This window comes from Lithobates pipiens, unplaced genomic scaffold (assembly GCF_037356315.1).
Source record: "Lithobates pipiens isolate NorthernLeopardFrog02 unplaced genomic scaffold, aLitPip1_a1.2 Scaffold_18, whole genome shotgun sequence".
Classification (NCBI taxonomy): Eukaryota; Metazoa; Chordata; class Amphibia; order Anura; family Ranidae; genus Lithobates; species Lithobates pipiens.
The window spans coordinates 79,428,405-79,448,568 of record NW_027507758.1 but is presented as its reverse complement, the minus strand read 5'-3'; the positions used below and the strand labels follow the sequence as shown (position 1 = coordinate 79,448,568).

General features: G+C 47.5%; 1 protein-coding gene across 2 annotated transcripts in view; it reads left to right on the top strand.

Moving 5' to 3' along the window:
* The first annotated feature begins 2,184 nt into the window (after window positions 1-2,184).
* Window positions 2,185-20,164, top strand: part of WDR26 (WD repeat domain 26) — a 122,551-nt gene continuing 104,571 nt past the window's right edge. The window contains exon 1 of one of the 2 annotated variants that reach the window (XM_077485827.1): window positions 2,185-3,025. In XM_077485827.1, the coding sequence (XP_077341953.1) occupies window positions 2,352-3,025 (674 nt within the window). In that variant the 5' untranslated portion in view covers window positions 2,185-2,351. The remainder of the gene's footprint in view (window positions 3,026-20,164) is intronic. The other variant, XM_077485825.1, reaches the window with a different exon arrangement.

Sequence of the window (20,164 nt, the reverse complement as noted above, 5' to 3'; positions counted from 1 at the left end):
TTTCCTGTGTCTTTGTAGCTCACGCATCAACAAAACATCAGCGATCCACCTCCATGTTTCACATTAGGAACCTCCTTTCAAGGCCTCCTTTCATCATAGGCCTTGTAGTGTTTATGGTTGTGCCCAAAAAGCTCAATTTTGGTCTCATCACTCCAAATGACTTTGTGACAGAAGGTTTGAGGCTTGTCGCTCTGCTGTTTGGTGTATTGTAAGTGGGATACTTTGTGGCATTTGTGTAGTAATGATTTTCTTCTGGTGACTTAACAATGCGGCCCATCTTTCTGCAAGTGCCTCCTTATTGTGCATCTTGAAACAGCCACACCACGTTTTCAGAGAGTCCTGTATTTTACCAGAAGTTATTTGTGGGTTTTTCTTTGCATCCCAAACAATTTTCCTGGCAGTCTTGCTGAAATTTTAGTTGATCTACCTGACCGTGGTTTGGTTTCAACAGAACCCCTCATTTCCACTTCTTGATTAGAGTTTAACCACTGCTGATTGGCATTTTCTTTGGATATCTTTATATATCCTTTTCCTATTTTATACAGTTGAGTTGAGTTGCATCTTGATATAGTACAATCCTTTACCCTGTAGGGTCCCGATGCACTTACAAACACATACTAGGGCCAATTTATACAGAGGATCTGATTAACCTACCAGCATGTCTTTGGCATGTGGGAGGAAACCCACACGGGCACAGAGAGAACATGCAAACTCCAGGCAGATGGTGTCGTGGTCAGTAATTTGAACCAGCGACCCTAGTACCACTAGGTGCGAGTGCTAACCACTACACCACTGTGCCACCCTAGTTCAGCTACCTTTTCCCACAGATCCTTTAGCAATTCTTTTTCTTTCCCCATGACTCAGAATCCAGAAACGTCAGTGCAGCACTGGATGAAAGCTGCAAGGATCTGTCAGGAGTCCAGAAACAGCAAACAGATCACAGGTGAGGATGGTTACCTTTAAACCTTTAATAGCCATTCAAACCACTTTGTGTCAACTTGTATGCATGTTTTCAGGCCAAAATCACCAGGGTAGGTGAACTTTTGATCAGGGTAATTTGGGTAGTTTCTGTTGTGATTATGATTTAAAAAGAGTAACACCATTGATTGATAATAAAAGCGGAGGTTCACACAAAAATTGAACTTCTGCTCTTTGGAACCCTCCCCCCTCCGGTGTCACATTTGCCACCTTTCAGGGGGGAGGGGGGTGCAGATACAGAAGGGTATTTGCACCCACTTCCGGGCATAGACTCCCACGGGAGTCTACGCCTCTTTCTGTCCCACCACGTTGTCTGTTGGGACACACACGGGTCCCAGGAGATAGCGGGGACCAGTTAAGACGTGCAGCCGGACTCACACATGCGCAGTAGGGAAGCGGGAAGTGAAGCGGCAAGCCTTCATTTCCTGATTCCCTCACCGTTGATGGCAGATGCCGAGAGCTGAGTGATTAATCGGCTTCGGCTGTCGACATCGCTGGACCCTGGGACAGGTGAGTGTCCTTATTTTCAAAGTCAGCAGCTGCAGTATTTGTAGCTGCTGGCTTTTAATACATTTTTTAGGTGAACCTCCTCTTAAATGGCTTCATCCAAACACTAACCGTGAGTGAAAGAAAAGTGTTTGTGTTATCACTCATATTCTCTGAAAAATGGCCAAGAAATCATAAATTCTGCCAGGGTATGTAAACTTATGAGCACAGCTGTATGTAATGTTTTGGGATTCTAAGTACTTCTCAGGCACAAACATGCTGATTTTAACATGTATGTAAAAAATGTCATACTCCCTGCTCTCTCACACTGGCACTGAATAGGGCATTTCCTTCTCAGTGATGTCTTTATTACAATGTTCGGAAAACAACAGATTGGTGTAAATAAAAAAGAAAAACAATCCCAGGAGCCGGAACTCCGCCCATCGCTGTGAACTGCCCGCCCCCTCCCCCAGTGACAGTTCTCTGGTCACGCCGAGTTGTTGACACTGACAGCAACTCCGACCCGCCTCTTATCCCGCCCATCCATTCTCGGCACGCCTTGTGAGTGCGAAGCTCCACCCATATCCAACCCCCCTGGCCTGCGTTGCGTCTTCGACCACGCCCCCACCGGGTCCAATCCGCGAATCAGGCTCCTCCTCAAAGTTTTCGCGTGCCTGCTCCAGAACGTTACGCCGCCCCTGTAACGGCCTCCTGGATGTGGAGGCGCCGCCTCCGTCCGTTTTTTTCGCTACTCTTCAACGCATTTTCGGTGCCGTCAGTAAGCGAGTGACACCGCCTCGGTTTCTCCGCGCTCCTCCCTCCGGTTCCTCCTTCCCGAGGCCCGTCGCTCCTCCCTCGTCACCGCCTTCTCCACCTCCTCTTCGGTCATGTCCGGAAGTGATCGCTCGTCCAGTATAGGCATTTCCGGTGACGTCACGGCCCGGACTCCATTAGTGCCGCAGCTGAGGGGGGAAGAAGCAGCCGCTGCCTGTGACAGCCCCGGAGCCGAGCAGTGTCGCGTCCCCCCCTCCCTCCCCGCTCCCCCCTTACCTCCCTCCTCCTCCCCCCTGTTCTCCTCCCCGGGAGGGGGACTGCGCCGTGTCCTCCCAACCTCCTCCACCACGGCCGCTCTCGGCGAGGAAAGTCTGGCCTCCGCTTCCTCCGACTCGGACACCGGCCGAGCGTCCCCTCCCCCGCGGAAGAAGCTCCGAGCCTCGGAGGAGGCAGCGGCAGAGGCGGCAGGGCTCGTCACAGGGAATATGCAGGCCAACGGGGCGGCGGCGGGCGGAGCGGAGCCGGGGTCCCCCCCTTCCTCCTCCTCCCCCTCCTCGTCCTCCACCATGGCCGCCCAGAACGGCGGAGAGCTGCCGGCCCACTCCAATGGCCTCCTCGCCAGCAGTAACGGAGACTCCTGTGCCGCCAGCAGCAGCAGTGGCGGTGTTGGAGGAGGCGGCGGTGGGGGTACCGAGCAACCCGGCCTGAAGAAGAAGAAGAGGCTCAGCCAGGCCGACGAGGACGTCATCCGCCTCATAGGGCAACACCTGCACGGCCTGGGCCTAAAGTGAGTCTGACCACCTACCGGAGGGGGACCGATCTCTGAGAGCACCGGGGGGGGGGGGGGGCTGATCTGTGTGTACATACCTAAGGGGGGCACTGATCTGAGAGCACCAGTCTCTGACAACACAGACTGGGGGGGGGGGGCATTGATATGTGTCTTTGTGCACCGATCTGTGTGTATACTGCCATCTATACCGATTATAGCCCTATGTGTATGCTGAAATCTGTGGGGGAAAAAAATGTTATAAAAATATCACATTACACACTGGTCAGACTACCTGTGGCACTGACAGCCTGATCAGTGTATGTGGAAACCTACACCGATGATGACAAGCTCCGATCAGTGTCTACTGATGGCCCAATCAATGTGTGCTGACATCCTGTCACTGACAGTGTGATCAGTGTCTGTTGTGTGTACTGACGTCTATACTAATTATCTAAATGATGTTCTGCCGTCTGTAGTACCGATGATCATATAAACAGACACTCTAATCGTGTGCTGACACCTGTGGCACTGGCAGTCCGATGTATGTATGTGGAAATCTACACTGATGACAAGCCCGTCAGTGTGTGCACTGACCAGAGATATAGATCTGTGTGTGTACATCAAGACCAATTTTTGTCCAAACTTATGATCTGCCATCTGTGGCACTGATGTTCATATAAAGTCAACAGACATCAATGTGTACTGACGCCTATACTTTTAAAATGGTTTAAACCAGGGCTCGACAAACCCCAGGTGCCAGGTCGCCAATGCGACCTGGCGCCTAAGCTGCCACCAGCCCACTCTCTATCGATGCCCCAGACATGCAGCAGCATTAACACTGACTGCCGTCCTCCTCCCTCCTTCACACTCAGCAGCACCGCGCTGTGTGTGAAACTGACACGCAATGGAGAGAGGAGGATCTGTCAGCCTGATGTCGGGGGGGCGGGACCCGGTCGGGGTGGGGGCGGGACCCAGCAAGCTATCAAACACCAGCCAATGGGATCTGGACGGGCCGCTACGTGTATGTGGCCCGCCCCTTTTCTTAAGCAGCCCAATCATTGGCTGGTGTTTGATAGCTGCTGAGTCCCGCCCACCCCGGCCGGGTCCCACCCACCCCGACATCAGGCTGAAATCTGACATATCCACCTCTCTGTTACTTGTCAGTTTCACACCCCGGCAGGGTCCCGCCAGCTCCTCTGTTACATTTCAGTAACAGAGTGCTCCGTGTGAAACCTGCCAGTGCCACCTCCAATCAATACCACCTGCAACCAACCATGCCACCTGCCAGCGCCAACCAGTGCTACCGCCAATCAATACCACCTGCCACCACCAACCAGTGCCACTGCCAATCAATACCACCTGCCACCAACCAGTGCCACCGCCAATCAGTGCCACCTGCCACCGCCAATCAGTGGCACCTGCCAGTGCCACCTGCTAGTGCCAACCAGTGCCACCGCCAATCAATACCACCTGCCACCACCCAGTGCCACCTGCCACCACCCAGTGCCAGTCAGTGCCACTGCCAGTCAGTGCCACCTGCCACCACCTACCAATGCCACCACCAACCAGTGCCACCTGCCAACACCAACCAGTGCCACCGCCAATCAGTGCCATCTGCCAGTGACAACTAGTGCCATCACCAACCAGGGCCACCTGCCATCGCCAACCAGGGCCACCTGCCAGTGCCAACCAGTGCCAGTTTCAAACCAGTGTCACCTGCCAGTTTCAAACCAGTGTCACCTGTCGGTGCCATCTGGCAGTTCCTCGTGGCAACCAGTGCCACCTGGCAGTGCCAGCCAGTTCCATCTGTTGCCAGCCTTACTCTTTCTGGTCAGCCCATACCCCTGATGTAACAGCGTTTCAATGGAGTTATTGACTGGGTGCTCCATTGTGAGTTAGGGATAGGGGGTGAAAATGAGTGGCCTTACCCCGGGAGCTGAAAAAAAAACTGGCTCCTAACTTTTTTTAACTGGCTCCTAAATTCAAAGCATATTTGTCAACCCCTGGTTTAAACCCTCCCCCACAACTTTGTCCCATGTAAATTGGCATAAAAACCCTAATGAACACTGCTTGTAGATGTCTCCTTGCTTAGTATTGTTATCCTTTTTGTTCTTTTAGAATGATGTCACTGAGCATGCCCAGATCTCCCCTGATTTAAAGCACACTCTCTCTTATCAGGACTTCCTATGCACAACACTGAACTCTGCTAATCACTCAGAGCTTCCTCCTACACAACATGTGACCTCACATACAGTTTAAACTTGGCCATTACTGCAGTCTTATTAGCTGAAGCTGATAAGTCTGACAAAGGGAAACATTAGACATCGGCACAAGTAAATACTATGACTTAAACAAGTAAGCTATGAACAGGGAAGCAGGGTTGCCATAGAAACGTTGGATTGAGGAGGCTTGGTTAAAAGTACAGGAAGTTCTCAATGTAAGGGCGGAAATACACTCCACTGTGGACTCAGAAAACAATACTTAAGATGGCGCTGCCTAACCCCTGGAAACAATTTTTTTTTTTTTTTTTTTTTTTTTTTTTTTTCTTTAAACAGTAAGTAATATGTTATTTGGGCTTGCTTACGGTGGTTATAGTCTGATGACTTATTATAATGGACTAAATGAAAAGAAGCATCAGAGTGGGGGAGTTTACTTCCTCTTTAACAGCCTAATCGGTGCGCGTGGACATCTGTGGCACTGACCCCTGGAGCGACATCGGTGGCACTGCAACCTCATCGTGGATACAGCTTGATCTGTGTTTGTATACAGATATCTAATGTACTGATTGGACGGTTAGTGCCAGATAGGGCAGTGCTATAGATATTAGCACCGACCTATCTGGCACTAACTGTCCACTCAGAGTGTGTGTGTGTGTGTATATGGACATCTGTGGCACTGATTGTCTGATGTGTGTGTTTGCATCTGTCACTGTGTATACAAACATGGCTCTAACAGCCTGATCTGTGCGTACAGACATTTGGCACATCTGGCTAGGTTGGTGTGTTTGGCCATTTGCTGCACTGACTGGCTTTGTTAATGGTGACATCTAGCATTGACACTGAGCAGTTCGTGGGTACCGTCGGGTGTTTAGTGACATGATCAATTCTGTGTGTACAGACCTTGCACTGGCTAATCGGCGATAAGCAGTGTGTGTATAATATGGTCTGAGACTCTTGACAGTCTGATCAATGTATGATTACAGATATTTGAGTCACTGATGGTGGAGACTGTGCGAGACAGATGTTGACCCTGAACAGTGTTTACTGATTTCTGAGGAGCCGACAATTAGCAAAATTTTAGGCACTGATAGTTTGCTCTGTGTTATATATATATATATATATATATATATATAGATATATAGATATATAGATATATAGATATATAGATATATAGATATATAGATATATAGATATATAGATATATAGATATATAGATATATATATAGATATATATATAGATATATATATAGATATATATATAGATTCACTCTACCTATTGTTGTCTATCAGACTAATCAATGTGTCCGTGCACCATGCTCTGAGGCACCCATATCCAAATCGCTGTGAGTACACCAACCTCCTGAAGTACTGCTATTCCGAGCAGCAGATCTAGGACATCTGAGACACCCATATTCTGGATGATTTGTCTATAGTCCCTCCTCTGAAGCACCTATACCTTGGCTGATATTTGTGCTCCATCCTCTGAGGCTCCGACATCCTGAGTAATGCTTCTGTGCTCCATCCTCTGAGGCTCCGACATCCTGAGTAATGCTTCTGTGCTCCATCCTCTGAGGCTCCGACATCCTGGGTAATGCTTCTGTGCTCTGTCCCCTGAGGCTCTGATATCCCAGGTCTGTGTGCCTGTACTCGGTCCCCTGAGGCTCCTGATATCCCAGATGACGTGTCTGCTCGGTCCCCTGAGGCTTTGAAATCCAGGCATGATGTGCCAGTGCGCCGCCCCCCGAAGCTCAGATGTTTGGCATGATGCGCCTGTGTACCGCCCCCTGAAGCTCCCCTGTGTGCCACCCCACTGAGGCTCAAAAGTTCGGGATGACTCGCCTGTGCGATGTCCCGTGATGCTTGGGATGAGGTGCCTGTGCACTGTCCTAATTGGTGTATATATAGTCTGGGACTCAGAAGCTAATTGCCATGTTTATACTGACACGTGAGTCACTGACAGGTTACTAAGTAGCATTTGTGTACTAACATTGATGACATTAATAGGCTTATCAGTGTGCCTATGCTGACTGGTTGGGCACTGACTGGCCTCCTGTCTAGAATGTGTGCATACTGATGGCCTTAGCATGTGTAATGTTTGAGTATACATTGTCCTGCTAATAAACATGTATTAGTATCTTGGGCAGTGGCATCAATTAAGGTGTGTTTGTGTCTACTTCAATGTCCTAACCAGATCAGACGTGTATACTGACTTTTGAATGCATTTACTGAAATGGGGGATACTTTGGTATATGTAATTTTAGCGTTTAAGTCCCTTCCCATGCAGTCGTGTAATATGCATATCGCAACCCTCAGTTATCTTTGGGAACAAGTTCAGCAGTCTAAGGTCGCAACAGATTTGGGGTCTTAAAGCGGTCCTTTCACTAAGAATCACAGCCGCATACAGCTCTGCATGCTGATATAAAATCCTTACATTCAAGGTGCGTGCGTGCGCATTTTCTCACCTGGCCACTTTATTAGGTACGTGGCGTTCCCCCCCCCCCCCCCTTCTTATGGGTTTACAAGCACTTTAACCAGTTCAGGACCATACATTTACTGTGGCAGGGTGGGCTCGACTGCATGAAACGAAACAATGTACCTGTACGTTGTAACTTCTTCCTTGCTGTGTCTAATCAGTGGGTCTAGTGGACACTGTTTGCTGGGACAGCACTGCTTCTCAAAGTGTCACTTGGTGTCTGATTTGTCCCCGCAGTGTTGCAGTTGCGCAAAAAATCGCTGATCACCACCATTACTAGTAAATAGAAATATCTCATAGTTTGTGGACGCTGTAACTTTTGCACAAACCAATCAATATACGCTTATTGGGATTTTATTTTACCAAAAATATGTAGCAGAATACATATTGGTCTAAATTGATGAAGAGAAACTTTTCTCTTGCATTCACTCACTGACACAGCTCCTTAATTCTTGACCATCGGGTTGTTAGGCCACCTTCAGGAGAGGACTGGCAGAACATGTTCATGTTAACATGTACAAAAACAGAACTTTTCTAGTTCCGCCCAAGGGGTAGTCCCTTCAGTAACACCTGCAGCCTCAGATTTTTTTTATTTGCAGAAGTTTTGTCTTTTGCGCAAAGTTAAGATCCTGTGATCTATCAATAGCCGGCTGGGTGACAGGCTGGACACTCTTATCCTTGTAGTCTCTAACGAGCAGGGCCCTCTGATTCCCCTTGTCTTGTATTGTAATGTCTACCCCAATGTTGTAAACTGTCGGCGCTCTATAAATCCTGTATAATAGTCTCCCTGGCCAGCGAGCGTGTGCAGACAATGGCTACCGCCTTTCTCTTTTTTTTTTTTTTTTTTTTTTCTTCACTGTCCCTCTCTGTGTACAGTTTGGTGTAACTAAGGGAGAAGCATGGTCAGGAACCATTTTTACTGTAGTTAGGTGGCCATTTTCCCTGTGACTGTCCTTTTATACTGGACACTCAGTGGCCATTTTGTTGTAGTCCAGCACTGGTCCCTGAGGCTCAGAACAGCGCGGTTTCTTCTCAGACACCTAAGAGCTGACACAGGCACTGCTAGCTGAATGGTGCAGAACTCGGTCAAGGTGGTGAGTCCTGTGGTGGGGGGGCCCCCCAGCCTGTGGCATTTAGGAGGGTGGGACACCTGTACTAAGTCCCCAATAGGTGGCAGACAGGGTGGGTCAGCATGGTGTTTCTTCCCCCCCAAACTCCAGGCATTTGCAACCGGCTCGTCTGCAAACAGTGCTGTGCATCTGGATGCTTTGTCAGCGGTCCTTGACACGTTTGTTGCCAGGATGGAGGCCGCCCCTGACCCTAAACCCCCCCCCCCCCCGTCCTGAGGGGAGAACTCTGACGCAAACTTGGGCTCCACTGATACTGGTGGCCCCTGCTGTTGTTTCAGATGATGCTGACCAGGACGGATTGGACAGTGAGGATGAGTCCCCGTCTGGGTCCATGCGGTAAAAACTGCTAGTTGGAGCACTTATCACAGCTGTGTGTGATACCCTGAAGATTCAGGATACAGCAGATCCCTCTGCTGATGTAGCGGTCCCTTTTTGGGTCCCGTAAGCCAGCCCACGCACCTAAGGTGTTTCCGTATCTGACTTATTTCAATAAGTTCATATACAGGGAATGGGTTAAACTGCAACGGCCCTTTTCGGTCCCAAAAAGTATGTGTTACCCCTTTTGAGGAGAGCTTTTTTTTTAAAAAAAATGGTTGGCTCCTCCGGTCGTGGATCAGGTTAAATAAAGTAACCAGGATCCCGGTAGAGGGGACTCCTGCATTTTATGGACCCCACGACCAGGAAGGCAGAGGCAGTGGCCCATTCCTTTGGGTCAGCGATGTGACCAGTACTGGCATCTGCACTTGTGTCTCAGACACTTACTGAGTGGGCAAAACTCTTGCACCGCGAATTGGGGGAGCAACAGGCTTCCCCTGTCTGCGTGGAACTAGCAGACCAGTTAGTGCAAGGCCTTAAGTATGTTTGTGACATGCCCCTGGATACCCTCCCTCTGTTATCCAGGGCTTCAACGTCAGTGGTGCTGAGGCGCCCGATTTGGCTAAAATGCTGGCCTGCGGACCAGGCATCTAAGAAAGCCCTGACGGATCTACACTTTCTTGATGAGCGGCTCTTTGGAGCCTCGTCTGATGATGACATTAAGAATGCCACAGGTGGGGAGAGTACCTTACTCCCACAGACCAGGAAGACTAAGGAGCCATGCCGTAGGCAAGGGCCCTCATTTTCCGCTCGTATGGCTTTTTCGTCCGCCCAGGGCTTTGGCTAATTGTCCCCAGCCCGACAGGACCACCTCTGAAGGACAAAAGCGCCCCTGGAACCGCAAGCCTGCAAGCAAAAGTGCTACCGCATGGTTTGCCCCTGCCCATCTCATGGGTTGGGGGGGGGGGGGGTCGCCTTCAGGAATTTCCAGCATACCCTTACTTCCAGCTCACCGGGAGGCCCTATTGGGGGCAGTAAGGGACCTGCTAAGCCGCGGGGTGATAGTACCTGTTCCGGAGTTGGAAAGATTCCAGGGGTTCTACTTCAATCTGTAGTCCCCAAAAAGGAAGGAGTACGTCCAATCTTGGACCTAAAAGCCTTCAATTGCTTTGTGAAAGTACAGAGGTTCAGAATGGAATCAGTTCGCTCTGTAGTTGCTGCACTCCATCAAGGGGACTTCCTGGCGTCTTGGACATCCAGGATGCCTACCTGCACATACCCATATGCCTCGGGCATCAGGGGTTTCTACAATTTGCAGTTGGACGCCCACTACCAGCTTGTGGCTCTCCCTTTTGGCTTGGCATCAGCCCCCTGAGTCTTTACCATGATATTGGCTCCAGTGTTGGCGTTGCTGCGACAATGCAGGATCGCAATCGTAGGTTACCTAGACAATCTCCTCCTGAGAGCGTCTTCTGCCTCAGGAATTGAGGATGTGGCGATCACCATGCAAAACCTGCAGGATTTTGGGTGGCTGTTGAACCTAAAGAAGTCGGCGCTTATACCGACTCTGCGTTTGGAGTACCTAGGCTTACTGCTGGACTCCATGGAAGGGAGAGTGTTTGTTTCTCCCTTCAGACAAGTTGCAGACTCTCAGAGCCACGGTAAAATCTGTTGCTGACCCGCAGGTGGTTGTCGCTACGCTTCTGCATGCGAGTCCTGGGGCTCATGGTGACCTCCTTCGAGGCAGTGCCGTACGTCCCAGATTCATATCCGAGTCTTGCAGAAGGAGATCTTGACGAAATGGGACAAATCTCAATTATCCCTGGATCGGCAGATTCAGGTGAGCTAATCAGTCAGGGACCCCCTGCTTTGGAAGCTGAGATCCCAGGCACTTCGGTCTGGGAAGTTGTTCCTACCTCTACATTGGTGATCACACATTACAGTGATCACAACAAACGCCAGCCTGACCAGCTGGGGGGGGGGAGGGGAGGAGAACTGTCGACCCAGGGCCTCTGGTCGAGGGAGGAATCCAATTTGCCAATCAATGTGCTCAATCTATGAACGATCAGGCTATGCCTCTCCCCATGGTCAATGAGACTTCGAGGGTGTCCGATCAGGATCCAGTCAGACAATGCCACGCGGTGGCATTTTCAACCATCAAGGAGGAGCAAGAAGCTCGGCTACAGCACGGGAGTCGCTCACATCCCTCAGTGGGCAGAGCGACATGTATCGGCCATTTTACATCCTGGGAGTAAAAAAAACTGGCAGGCGGACTAAGCCGCCAGATGCTGGACCCAGGAGAATGGGCGCTGCATCTGGAGGTGTTCAGGCTACTGTGCCTGTGATGGGGCACTCCAGATGTGGATCTCCTTGCTTCCCGTCTCAGTCGGAAGGTGCCGAAATTCGTATCCAGGACAAGAGATCCTTGGGCAGAAGCGCTGGTGGCTGTGTGGTCAGTACCAACTGATCTATGACTTTCCTCCGCTAAAGCTACTACCATGTCTGCTTCGTAGAGTGGAGACGGAGGGGATTCCAGTAATTCTGATTGCCCCAGATTGGCCTCAGAGTCTCTAGTATGCCTGGTTGTGGACGCTCCCTGGCAACTACAGATGTGAGAAGACCTGTCTCGAGGCCCGATTTCTCCATCCTGCTTTACCATCGCTGGGTTTTAACAGCATGGCTAATTGGCTATTGAGAGCCAAGTGCTAAGGAACCGGGGCCTGTCGGACTGATTTCAACTATGTTCAGAGCACAGCAATCTTCTTCTCGGAAGATATACCATCGTACCTGGAAGACGTACGTCCTGTGTGAGTGGCTGGTGTCTGCACCTATTCCATTTCCGGGATCCTGTTTCTACATTACACCCCCTGTGGGACCTGACCTGGTGTTATCTGAGCTTCAGAAACCACAGTTTGAGAATATAAGAGAAATTCCCTTGTTGACTCTTTCCCAGAAAGTGGTCTTTCTAGTGGCCGTTACATCGGCCAGGAGGGTTTCAAGTCTTGCAAGTCGCCCTAAGGATGCAACCTTCCTTTCTGCCGACGGTGGTTTTGGTGTTCCACATTAATGAAGACATTGTGTTACCATCTTTGTGTCCTAAACCGACACATCCTAAGGAGGTGGCCCTTCATTCCTTGGATGTAATCCAGGCTCTTGGGGTGTGTTTTTCTGTCACAGCTCGCTTTCGGAAGTCAGACTGTTAGTTTTGGTAGTTGGTCCTAAAAAAATAAATATATGGTGGTCTCGTTGGCCACCATTTCCAGGTGGATCAGACAGATCGTGGTACAGGCCTACGCCTTGAAGGGGCAGGTGCCCCCCTTTCCTGCCACGGCCCATTCCACCAGGGCAATTGGAACCTCTTTGTGCTTTTACATCAAGCGTCAGTCGCTCACGTTTGTAAGGCGGCGACTTGGTCGTCCATTCACACTTTTTTTTTTACAAAATTCTACAAAGTGGATGTAAGCGCATCGGCTGATGCTGTTTTGGACGCAAAGTTTTTTATTTTTTATTTTTTTTTGTTTTTTTTTTGATCTTTTTGCAGGTGGCTGTGTAATGTTGCAATTGCACTTCTTTTTTGATAAGAAAATAGTTCCCTTTTTGAGTATAATGCCTTGTTACCGCAAGTTCTGATGCGGTTAGATAAAGTGGTGACTTTTTTTTTTTTTATGCTCTTTCCCTCACCTCATTTTGACACTGCTTGGGGGAAGTCCCGATGGTCAAGAATTAAGGAGTTGTCAGTGAACGTAAGAAAAAATAGGATTTTTGTACTCGCCATAAAATCCCTTTCTCTGGAATTCACTGACTGAGACAGCGCCCTCCCCTCCTATTGATTACATTTTACTGCTGGTTGACGTACTGAGGCTGCAGAAAACAGGCTGGGGTTTTTTATTTTATTTATTTTTTTTTATTTTTTTTCTGAAGGGTGCAATCTGTGATTGGACACAGCCGGTCACATGGTTAAAGAGCTGCAGCTCTTTACACAGATCAGGGGCGCACTGTGTCCTAGCAACATGCCAAGTGACTCCCTGCGGAGCGCGAGGACGGTCGTCATATGGCATCCACCCAGAATGAGAGCCGCACTGCCCAGCTGTCATTTGATTGGAAACAAGTGGTTAAACTCTGATCAAGAAGTGGAATATGAGGGGTTCTTTTGAAACCAAGCCACGGTCAGGTAGACAACTGCCAGGAAACTTGTTCAGGATGCAAAGAAAAACCCACAAATGACTTCAGGTGAAATACAGGACTCTCTGAAAACGTGGTGTGGCCATTTTCAAAATGCACAATGAGGCACTTGAAGAAAGATGGGTTGCATGGTTGAGTCGCCAGAAGAAAGCCATTACAAAGCAAATGCAACAAAGTATCCTACTTACAATATGCCAAACGGCACAGACAAGCCCCAAACCTTCTACCACAGAGTGATTTGGAGTGATGAGACCAAAATTTAGCTTTTTGGCCACGATCATAAACCCTACATTTGGACAGGAGTCAACAAGGCCTATCTATGGTGAAGGGTACACCATTCCTACTGTGAAACATGGAAGTGGATCTTTGTTTTGAGGATGTGTGATCTACAAAAGGCACAGGAAATTTGGTCAAAATTGATGGCAAGATGAATGCAGTATGTTATCAAAAAATAATGGCAGAACATTTTGCATTCATCAGCCAGGAAGCTGCACATGGGACGTACTTGGACATTCCAAAATGACAATGATCCAAAGCACAAGGCCAAGTCGACCTGTCATTGGCTACAACAGAATAAAGTGAAGGCCCTGGATTGGCCCTTTGTCTCCTGACCTCAATATCATTAAGCCACTCTGGGGAGATCTCAAATGTGCAGTTCATGCAAGACCGCCCAAGGATTTAAAGGAACTGGAGGCTTTTTGCCAAGAGGAATGGGCAGCTTTACCATCTGAGAAGATGAAGCATCATCATCCACAAATGCCACAAAAGACTTCAAGCTGTTGTTTATGTTAAAGGGGGCAATGCACGGTATTAACTGGTGTATGTAAACTTTTGATCAGGGGCATTTGGCTAGCTTCTGTTTTGTCATTATGATTTTAACCAGTTGAGATCCGTGCTATAGCCAAATGACGGCTACAGCGCGGACCTCCTTTGCCAGGACTACATCTATTGACGTCCCATGCACGAGCGGCCTGCGCGCCCCCTGCTCTGTGATCGGCGAGTCTGAGACTCGCCTGATCACCGATCCGAGCAAGGGGTCGATCCAGACCCCCTTACCACGTGATCAGCTGTCAGCCAATGACAGCTGATCATGTGATACAACAGAGCCGGTAATTGGCTATTCCTCCTCGCGCTGTCAGCGCGAGGAGAAAAAAAAAAAGCCGATCACCGGCGGCCTTGATCGGGACATCAGTCCCGATCATGGCCAGCCCTGCCAGTGCCACCCATCAATAAATAAGTGCCCCCCAGCAGTGCCCACAATCTGCCTCAACGGTGCTGCACCCCAGTGCCACATATTCGTGCCACCCATCCGTGCCATCTTATCTGTGCCCATCAGTACTACCTTATCTGTGCCTATTGGTGCCACCTTAACTATGCCTATCAGTGCCGCCTCATCAGCGCACTTCAATGAAGGAGAAAAATGACCTGTTTGCAAAATTTTATAACAAACTATTAAACATGATTTTTTTTATTTTGCATCTTTTTTTGTTTGTTTAGCGAAAAATAAAACTCCCAGCTGTAATTAAATACCACCAAAAGAAAGCTATTTGTGGGGAAAAAAATGATAAAAATTTCATTTGGGTACGGTGTTGTATGCCTGCGCAATCGTCATTCAAAGTGCATCAGCGCTGAAAGCTGAAAATTGGTCTGGGCATGAGGGGGGGTTTAAGTGCCCAGTAAGCAAGTGGTTAAAAAGGGTAAACACAGTTGATGATAAATGGCTTCAGGCAAACGCTAACCGTGAACAAAATGTTTTTGTTGTTCATATGCGGAAAAATGTCCAAGAAATCACAAATTCTGCCAGGGTATGCAAAACTATGTGTGTGTGTAAAAAAAAAAAAAATATATATATTGCATATGAGGAGCTGCGGGCAGGAGGTGTTTTTTTTTTTTTTTTTTTTTTTTTTTTTAATTCCCCCCCCCCCCCACCCTAAAATTTATATAAAAAAAAATATTCTCAACAAACCCCTGGTCCCCATAACCAGATGTTTCATGCTGGGGTGCAAGTTGAATGGATAAACAAATGCCTATGTATGGGCTGCCTCAGTCAAATATACAAACTGCCTTTTTAATCTGTATTCATTCAAAGTTTAGGTTCATATACATTTTGTAAATCTAATTGTAGACAGACTTCAAGTTTCAGCTACTCTGGTTTGATTTATGCCTAGAAGTCTGATCCTTGTGCTAGTCTTTTCCCGTTCATAAACGCTTGGCATCTGAAACCGAAGACTTGGGGCATTCTCTTTGTGTGTGAGAACTTGAGACATTTACCTGACCTAGTGTGTCTATAACCACTGTGTGTGTGTGTGTGTGTGTGTGTGTGTGTGTGTGATCCAGCTTGGTGTATTTACTCAGATGTGAGTCACGTGCTGATCCCCTGGTGTTTTCTGTATGGGGATCAGACACAGACACCCTGCCATGGTGTGTGTGTGTGTGTGTATAGAGGCCTCTGAGTCATTGCTACCCTGCCCGGTGTGTTAATAATGAGCTCTGACTCAGACTAACTTTCTGCCTGTTTAATGAATTCTGAGTCGGGAACCCCTGATCCGTGTCTGTGATAAGAAATTTGTCCTAACAGATTCAACATTCTGATTTTAAAAGGCTTTTTTTTTATTTATTTATTTTTTTTGTTGCTACACCCATAGATGTGAGTGGAGAAACCTTCTTTTTTTTTTTTTTTTTTTTTCCCCCCAAGGACCCTATTTTATGTTTTGGCCTTCACGTTTGTGTGGAAGGCAATGTTTTGTAGTGGGGACCTCTGTTTTTATTTGCAGCAGGTTCTAATTGGGTCTACTGTACATGGTTAGCGTCTGAGGATCATTTTAAGAGTACTTACAGTAAATTGCATTTTCCTTTTTGCTATCTGCAAACTGGAGCCCTGTTCACTATTTTTCTCTTTTTCTGTATATGATATTGTGATAAAGCAAATCTTGGCAGGAATATGGATTAGACTGCTGCTAAGGTTACTGCTGACTTTTCCCTCTACTTCTATGTAGCAAGGTGTTATTTGGGTTCTGAGTTGTGGTAGCCTTTTACGTAGATGCCTGAGATGCCTGGATAGCCTTCATTTTATTTCAACCACTGAGCTGTGTGTGTGTGTGTGTGTGTGTGTGTGTGTGTGTGTGTGTGTGTGTGTGTGTGTGTTTTATTATTTACATTTTTTTTTTTTTTTTTAATTTTTTTTGATCATATAGCATCAAGTCAATTAAACTCGTGGGGATATTGCTCTGGTCAGAGAGGCTGCTTTCAAACTGGGGTGTTGGCAGTAAAGCACCGCTATTTTTACGGGGGGTTAAAAGCGTCTCGCTAGCAGCCGAAAACCTCTGCAAAACAAAGCGCTGGTAAAAACGCAGCGCAAAGTGCCAATGCAGCGGCGCCGCCCATTCATTTCAAAGATGCTGCTTGCAGGAGGGTGTCCACCCCCCCCCCCCCCCAAAAAAGCACCTGGGAAAAACGCCTGTGTGAAAGGGGTCTGAAGCAGGGGTTGTTAATCAGTTTCATCTGCTTTGGTGTTAATGACATTTTTAACAGGTGCACAAGAACAAAACGGGAATGGTTTTACAGGTGGAAGCCACTGACTTATTTGACTTCATGAGGGTGACCTGAGGGCCCTGTGCTTCACTGTCCAACACCGTGGGCTCAATTGGTATTGGCCATTGGTCTGCACTGTCACCCTGTGCTTTTCATATGTGAAAGATTCTGGAGAAGCCGTGGAGAACATTATGCTGCCTGTAACATCGTCAGCATGACTGGTTTGGTGGGGGAGGGATGCACAGACCTCTACAGGCTAGACAATGGCACCCTGACACCCCGAAATTTGCCGTTTTTGAATTAATCGCTATCCTCATAGACTTTCCTCCTCTCTGGGCAGTCTGCCATGAAAAGAGCAAAAAGATACAATGATTACACTTGAATGAATTAACTCAACTCTGTGTGTAGAGTTCTCAGTTTAACCATTTAAAGACAAAATCTTTTCTGACACTTGTTGCTTACAAGTAAAAGTCCTGCATTTTCTGCCAGAAAATCACTTAGACCCCCAAAAAATTATATATATATATATTTTTATCAGAGATCCTAGGGAATAAAATAGTGGTTGTTGCAATATTTTGTCACACGGCATTTGCGCAGAGGTCTTTCAAATGCAATTTTTTTTTTGGGGGGGGGGGGGGGGGAAACACTAAATGATTAAAAAACAAAAAAAAAAAAACCTAAAACAGTAAAGTTAGCTTTTTTTTTTTTTTTTTTTTTTTTTTGTCAAAGTTTTGACTACCTGTTTGTTTTTATAGGCTGCTTTCACACTGGAGTGGGCAGGCGTTGATGGTAAAATGCGGCTCGTTTTAGTGGGGCACATATAACCCAGCTAGCGGCCGAAGAAGAGGTTAAATGTGCCCGTGAAGCACCGCTGCCAAATCGCATTGCATGCGCTTTGGCAGTGGTGCCCATTAATGCCCATTAATATCAATGGGCAGGAGTGGTGGAGGAGCAGTATACACCACTCCAAACGTGCTGCTTGCAGGACTTTATTTTTTTTTAACATCCTGCCAGCACATCGCCTTGGTGTGAAAGCACTCGGTCTTTCACACAGACTGCAGGGGAGCCATTTTGCAGGCACTTTACAGGCGCTATTTTTTTAGCCCATAAGTGCCTTAAACACCCCAGAGGAAAGGTGTCTGTTAGGTTTTATGAGATGAAGGGGGATAAAAAAAAAAGAAATTGGCATCATATATCGGCCACCATGATTTTTAAATATCGGCCAGAGAAAAACCCATATCGGTCGACCTCTAGTATGTATAATACATGATGGCATTGCGCAGTTGCTGCGGATTTGTCAGGTGCACATCCGTGATGCAAAGCTCCTGATCCACCACATCCTAAAAGTGCTTTTTGGGTTAAGATCTGGTGACTGGAGGTCATTATGGTGTAAAGCAGGGATATGCAATTAGCAGACCTCCAGCTGTTGCAGAACTACAAGTCCCATGAGCCATAGCAAGATTCTGACAGCCACAAGCATGACATCCAGAGGCATGATGGGACTTGTAGTTTTGCAACAGCTGGGGGTCCGGTAATTGCATATCCCTGGTGTAAAGGAAGTGATGTGGTTGCGTAAGTGTGCACACCCTCTTATAACTGGGGGTGTAGCTGTGTTCAGAATTAAGCAATCTCATTCAAACTCGTATTAAAGTGTCAGTACACACCTGTCATCATTCAAAGTGGTTGTAAACCCTTGGATACCACTTTTACTTACAGGTAAGCCTATAATAAAGCTTACCTGTAAGTACTGGAAATATCTCCTAAACCTGCACAGTTTAGGAGAAATTTACCATATACGATTGTGCACTGAATAGAGCACAGTCGTGCTGTTTCCAACGGGCTGTGCTGCATGCGAGTCACAGCTGGAGGCCACGGCCCCGAAAAGAGGGGTGCGGATGGATGCGGGGGCACTGGGCTTTGTTTGCAGGTAAGTGGCACTTATTTGAACTAGAATGCGATGCATACTAGCCCTTTATGCTTTTACTTGTCAGGGAACAAGAGTAGGTAAAACCCGTCCCAGGGTTTGCTTTCTCTTTAAAGTGCCTCCTGATTAACCCGAAATAAAGTTCAGCTGTTCTAGTAGGTCTTGCCTGACACTTTCTTAGTTGCATCCTATAGCAAAAGCCATGGTTGGTAGAGAGCATCCAGGAGATCTCATTGTTAAAAGGTATTGGTCAGAAGGATACAAAAGAATTTCCAAGGCATTAGATATACCAAGAAACACAGTGAAGACAGTACTCATTAAGTGCAGAAAATATGGCACAACAGTGACATTTACCAATAACTGGACATCCTTCCAAAATTGATGAGGAGAAAACTGGTCAGGGAGGCTGGCAAGAGGCCTACAGCAACATTAAAAGAGCTGCAGGAATGTGTGGTACATGCGACAACAAGCTCCCGTAGTCTTCATTTGTCTGAGCTATGGGGTAGTGTGGCAAGACGGAAGCCTTTTCTTACAAAGGAAAAACCTCCAAGCCTGGCTAAACTTTGCAAAAACATCTGAAGTCCTCCAAAAGCATGAGCGTAAATGTGTTATGGTCTGATGAAACCAAGGTTGAAATTTTTGGCCATAATTCCAAAAGATATGTTTGATGCAAACTCTGCACATCACCAAAAGAACACCATACCCACTGTGAAGCATGGTGGTAGCAGCATACTTTGGGGCTGTTTTTTCTTAAGCTGGAACAGGAGCCTTAGGTTAGAGGGGAATTATGAACAGTTCCAAATGCCAGTCCATATTGGCACAAAACCTTCAGGCTTCTACTAAAAGAGGAACTTCATCTTTCAACATGACAACCCAAAGCACACATGCAAATCAACAAAGGAATGGCTTCAGAAGATTAAAGTTTTGGAGAGGCCCAGACCTGAATCCGAGTGAAAATCCATGGGGTAATCTGAAGAGGACTGGGCACAGGAGAAGCCCTCGCAATCGGACAGGTTTGGAGTGTTTTTGCAAAGATTGGGCAAATATTGCCAAGCCAAGATGTGCCATGGTGATAGACTCATACCCAAAAAAGACTGAGTGCTGCAATAAAATCAAAAGGTTCTTCAACAAAGTGTTAGTTTTACGGGTGTGCACACTTATGCAACCATATTTTAGTTTATTTCCACCTAAAAGATTTCAGCTTTTTTTTAACCACTTCGCGCCCGCTCTATAGCCAAAAGATGGCTACAGAGCGGACGTTAACTGTCGGGAGGCCGTCCCTGGACGTCCTCCTGTTTACTTCCCTAATGCGCGCCGCCGCGGGCGTGCATTGGGGAAGTTTTGTGTTGGCTGTGTCCCTCGGACACAGCCAATCACAGATCG